Source organism: Colobus angolensis, unplaced genomic scaffold, assembly GCF_000951035.1.
Source record: "Colobus angolensis palliatus isolate OR3802 unplaced genomic scaffold, Cang.pa_1.0 Scaffold239, whole genome shotgun sequence".
Lineage (NCBI taxonomy): Eukaryota > Metazoa > Chordata > Mammalia > Primates > Cercopithecidae > Colobus > Colobus angolensis.
The window spans coordinates 699,500-705,204 of NW_012115588.1; the positions used below are offsets into that span (position 1 = coordinate 699,500).

Below are 5,705 nucleotides of genomic sequence, written 5' to 3' on the forward strand. Positions count from 1 at the left end.
GTAAGCACTGCCCTCCTCTGGAGTCCCTGAACATGTATACGACCTCCACAGAGCTGCCACAGAGATGGGGGCCACACTCAGGCTCAGGCAAAGGGAGATGTAAGCCCGGCCTGAGTTCCCCCATGCTGGAAGCAGACTGCTCACTGGATGTGCCCACCCCTCTGTGTGGTGGCTGGCCAGGGGTGGGGTGGGTATGAGGTACAGGTCGGTCTGCAGCAGGTAGGAGCCATAGGGGGACTGAAGGAAGTTACATGTGCCCTCCACTAAGGACTGGACAGTCCCCAGAACCAGGCCCCTTCAGACCTGGCATGCTCAGCTGCTGGTCAGGAAAGGGAGGACTGAGACCTCCAGGCCTGAGCTCCTCACCCCTGCCTGACCTCTTCTTTCTGTTGATTGCCTCAGGGGAAGACAAACAACCTGGATGGACCATGACTTGGCTCCTTCTCCTCCAGAGATGCAGTCGCACGGAGCTCCAGGCCCGGGAACCTCCTTCTCCCATAGCCATGTGCTGGGGCGCCCTACCCGCCCCTCGAGACTCCCTGGAGGAGGGTCCCCCCTCACCTCCGTCCTCAGGAAGACCATCCATTTGGATACCTTCCCCCAAAGCCATATCCCACAGACCTCCAGTCGGCTGGGCCTTGGAGCCAGGACCCGGAGTGTGCCCCCACAGGAGATGGGCATTGCTCTGGGGGCTTCCTTGAGCCCCCTGCCCACCAGCAGCCTTGTACCCAGGAAGCTCAGCTCCATCTCCTTGACTCTCCGTCAGAACATCCAGGCACGGTCCCTGGATCGCCCACTGTCTCACTGGGAAGAGTTGCCTACCCCAGGAAAGAAGGCTGCTCCCCATGAAGGAGAGAGGGTGTCCTCGCCAGGCTCACCACCTGTGACCCTAGTGCCAGGGGGCAGGGTCCACTCTGAGGGCCCAGGGAACCCAGGTCTGACCAAATCCAGCAGGATGCTTGCCACGGAGAAGCCCCTGGTGAGTTCCTACCTGGCCTTACCTTTCCAATCCCGGTTAGCCCAGAGTGCACCAGTCCTTGCAGAGCCAGGCTCGGTAGGCCAGGGGCACCTTGTCTCAGTGACAGACCACACGCCTACCCGAGCTTCTCCAGGAAAAGGCAAGCCCCGGGCCAGGGGGATCCCCAGACCCCGGGGGCGTCTCCAAAGGGCCAACGCGGCTGTGAATCTGACTGCTACGGATACAAGGACAGACACAGCCAGACATTTAGCCACAATGGCCACCAAGAGACCTAGCTTGGCTATCAATTTAGCCACAACAAACACATCCGGACTGGACACAGGCACAGAGTTCCCCGCTGTGGATATCAAGCCGGGCACAGCCAGAGACTTATCTTCGGTAGGGACAGTCAAGTCAGGCAAAACCACGAACTTGGCTACAGCAGGCACAATCAAGCCAGGCACAGCCATGAATCTGACTACAGCAGGGACAACCAAGCCAGGGATGGTCATGGATTTGATAGCCTCAGACCCAGACAAGCTGGGCAAAGCCATGGCTACAAGAAGCACAGCCAACCCAGATATGACTACAAAGGGCACAGCCATGGATTCAGCAACATCAGACCCAGTCAAGCTGGACACAATCACAGCTACAGTGGGCACCACTAGGTTGGAAACAGCCATGGCTTTGGCCAGAGTAAACAGAGCCAAGCTGGGCACGGCTATGAATTCTCTTGCTTTGGACACAAGTAGGATGGGTACAGCTCTGGGTTCAGTTGTGCCAGTAACCCCAGACCCAGCCACTGGGAAGACCACACTGGGGAGTGTTAATAACCTAACCATATCAGACGTTGCTACATGCCTGCTAATGCCAATCAGATCCACACACCCAGCCCTAGACCACACTAATGCTGCCACGGACGGAGCCACAGAGCCTGCCTCCCTGGACCTGGCCACAGAATCCAAAGGTAAATGCAGAAACTTGGTTGGGGATGGACTAGGCTGCCGGTGGAGGTGGAAGTGGGTAAGCTTGGAGATGGCTCATGCTTGCATGGGTTGGGAAAGGGAGGAAGGACTCTAAGGTCAGAGTTGAATGGGTTGGGAGATAAGGAAATGGGGGTTCTAGGGCCAGACATAGGGACTATACCCTGAGCTGGGTTATAACCTGCCAGTCTGAGGTCAGGCTGAGGGAAACTATCAGAAAGAAGGTTTTGGCCAGGTGTGGTGGCTCATACCTGTAATCCCAGCACTCTGGGAGGCTGAGATGGGAGGACTGCTTGAGGGCAGGACTTCAAGACCAGCCTGAGCAACATGGTGAGACTATCTCTATAAAAATTAAAAAATAAGGGTTGGGCGCAGTGGCTCACACCTGTAATCCTAACACTTTGGGATCCCCAAGGTGGGCGGATCACTTGAGGTCAGGAGTTCAAGACCAGCCTGGCCAATATGGTGACACCTCATCTGTACTAAAAATGCAAAAATTACCCAGGTGTGGTGGCACATGCCTATAGTCCCAGCTGCTTGGAAGGCTGAGGCACGAGAAGCATTTGAACCTGGCAGGCGGAGGCTGCAGTGAGCCGAGATCATGCCACTGCACTCCAGCCTAGTGACAGAGTAAGACTCTGTCTCAAAAAATAAAATAAGATAAAATAAAATAAAAAATTAGCAGGGCATGGTGGCATGCATCTGTGGTCCCAGCTACTGGGGAGGCTGAGGTGGGAGGATTGCTTGAGCCCAAGAGGTCGAGGCTGCAGTGAGCCATGATTGTGCCACTGCACTCTGGCCGCATGGGTGACAGAGCAAGACCTTGTCTCAAAAAAAAAGAAGAAAAAGGAAAAGAAAGGTTAACAGGGGTAACTTGTGGAGGAGCAATTATGGTGAGTCCTCCTTTTAGCATCTCCTGGGGTTGTTTCTTTGTTCCCTGAAGAGGTGGAATAATCTGGTGATCAATAGGTGTGTCCAGCTTTTTTTTTTTTTTTTTTTTTTTTGAGACGGAGTCTCGCTCTGTCACCCAGGCTGGAGTGCAGTGGCCGGATCTCGGCTCACTGCAAGTTCCGCCTCCCGGGTTCACGCCATTCTCCTGCCTCAGCCTCCCGAGTAGCTGGGACTACAGGCGCCCGCCACCTCGCCCGGCTAGTTTTTTGTATTTTTTTAGTAGAGACGGGGTTTCACCATGTTAGCCAGGATGGTCTCGATCTCCTGACCTCGTGATCCGCCCGTCTCGGCCTCCCAAAGTGCTGGGATTACAGGCTTGAGCCACCGCGCCCGGCCATGTCCAGCTTTAAAAGCAGTGGCTCATAGCTGTAATCCCAGCCCTTTGGGAGGCTGAGGCGGGTGGATCACGAGGTCAGGAGTTCAAGACTAGCCTGGCCAAGGTGATGAAACCCCATCTCTACTAAAAATACAAAAAATTAGCCAGGTGTGGCCGGGCACGGTGGCTCATGCCTGTAATCCCAGCACTTTGGGAGACTGAGCTGGGCGGATCACGAGGTCAGGAGATCGAGACCATCCTGGCTAACACAGTGAAACCTGGTCTCTACTAAAAAATACAAAAAATTAGCCGGGTGTGGTGGCGAGCGCCTGTAGTCCCAGCTACTCGGGAGCCTGAGGCAGGAGAATGGCGGGAACTCGGGAGGTGGAGCTTTCAGTAAGCCTAGATGGCGCCACTGCACTCCAGCCTGGGCGACAGAGCGAGACTCCATCTCAAAAAAAAAAAAAAATTAGATAACAAAATATTGAGAGGCAGAGAATTGCTTGAACCCGGGAGGCGGAGGTTGCAGTGAGCTGAGATTGTGCCACTGTACTCCAGCCTGGGCAACGGAGTCTCAAAAAAAAAAAAAAAAAAAGCAAGCCTCCTACTTCCTATATGAAAATACTGACTAGCACTTTAGGAAGTTGTGATTTGTCTAATAGGTAGTCTCTGCAGCCTCCTCTGAATGTGAGATAATGACCTCACCTGAGACTTTCCAAATCCATTTACACTCAGCCTTTTAGGAAGTATCTGCTGCTTAAAAGGTGCCTTACCTGGATGCCTCTTTCTTGGTCCCCCACCCCCAGCCCTTTAATCCTGAAAGGTAAGTTGGAGCCGTGTATATATGGAAGTCCTACACAGAACTCTAAATAGGTCAACACAAGAGCTGGACATTCATTTGGTCTTAGAAAGCCTGTGACATGCCTAAAGTCACACCAAAGCTGGCTGGTGGCAGTAAGCTGACTGGAATCCAGATTGTTGAAATTTCTACTTTGGACAGCCTCATTTCCAACATTTCAAGGGCTCAGAGTTTCTGGGTCTGGAAAGGTGCCTCGAAGGCATCCAGTCTAACGCCTGAATTGAGTCTTTAGATTGTCAGACCCCTTTCCCTCCACTCCGCACACTCAGTCTGGACACCTCACCTAAATTCTGGTCTTCACTTCTCCCTACCAGACCTCAGCTCTCCCTCCTTCTGCAGCCCAGCCCTGTCTCCTGAAGTGCAGATGTGGGCAGCCAGCAGCTAGCTGGTTTATCTACCAGACATCCTGGATGTCTCCCGGACATGTCCACAGGTAGCCCTTTTCTTCTTGAACTGACTCCTGCCTCCCTGATCTCACTCTCTCAGCTGTAGGCATTGCCTAACCTTCTATCAGGTGCCTAGAAACCTGGGTATCCTCTTCTTCCTCATCTCTCTCTTGCCATCTCATCCAGTCTATTTCCCACCTTGTTGATTTACCTCTTCAGTACTCAACTATCTGGCTGGCTGTCCTTTCCTCTCCATCCTTCTGCCCCTTTGAGGCCACCTCCCACCCACTGACTTGTTCCCTGTCCACACACAACTGCTGCAACGACTCACATATTGAATGGCAGCACTTTCGGCTTAATATTCGTCAGTGACTCACCATTACCTTCCATTAAAGTCCAGCTTCCAAAGCTGCGTGTGGACTTCTCCAGCCTCTTATTTAGCTCTGCACACCTGTCTGGAATTTTCTCTGCTTCAGTGACACCAAGGACTCTGGGCTGTCCACCAGCACCAGGCAGCTCTCACCTCTGGGCCCCCTCACCTCCGCTGTCTTCTCTTTGCAGAATGCCTCTCCCTTTCCATTCTTCCCTTCCACTCCCATTTGCCTTTCCATCTGGCCCTCATCTCCTCCAAGAAGTCTTCCAAGCCCCCTCTCCCCAGGTTGCCCACCTGCCTGCACCCTCAGTCCCCTGTGTGCACCCCAGCGCCTGCATTAGGACATTCCATCTTCCTGTTCCCTCCATTAGACCCAGAACCTTCAAGGGGACGGATGGTTGTCCTCACCCCTGTGCTCCCAGGGCCTGGCAATATGCTGTCCATTAGTATCCACTGAATGCATGACATTTTTTTCTAATGGGCAAGTTGAGGCTCAGGGAAGTTCCTGGCTGGCCTAAGATTATTGGTTCATCATCCCGGAGCAGGGCCTGGAACCCGGGCCCCTGACTCAGGGCTCTACAGGCACCCGCGCAACACCCCAGCCCCCGCGTGACTCACGCGCGCTCACGGCCGCCCGCAGTTGCCACTGGTCCCCTGCTCCCACCGCCCCTCCCTGCCGCAGCCTAGCGGGTAAGGGGCCGGGAGCGGATCCAGGGGGACAGATGGGACTGGGGCGCAGGCACCTTTCCGGCCCGGGCACCTGGAGCCCGCGGGTGCGGCTCCTGGGCTCTACAGGCACCCGCGCAACACCCCAGCCCCCGCGTGACTCACGCGCGCTCACGGCCGCCCGCAGTTGCCACTGGTCCCCTGCTCCCACCG

General features: G+C 54.8%; 1 protein-coding gene across 1 annotated transcript in view; it reads left to right on the plus strand.

The window, feature by feature from the left end:
* Window positions 1–4,489: 4,489 nt before the first annotated feature.
* SEPT3 (septin 3) overlaps window positions 4,490–5,705 on the plus strand; it is a 23,575-nt gene continuing 22,359 nt past the window's right edge. The window contains exon 1 of the mRNA XM_011945106.1: window positions 4,490–4,500. Within this exon, the coding sequence (XP_011800496.1) occupies window positions 4,491–4,500 (10 nt within the window). The 5' untranslated portion in view covers window position 4,490. The remainder of the gene's footprint in view (window positions 4,501–5,705) is intronic.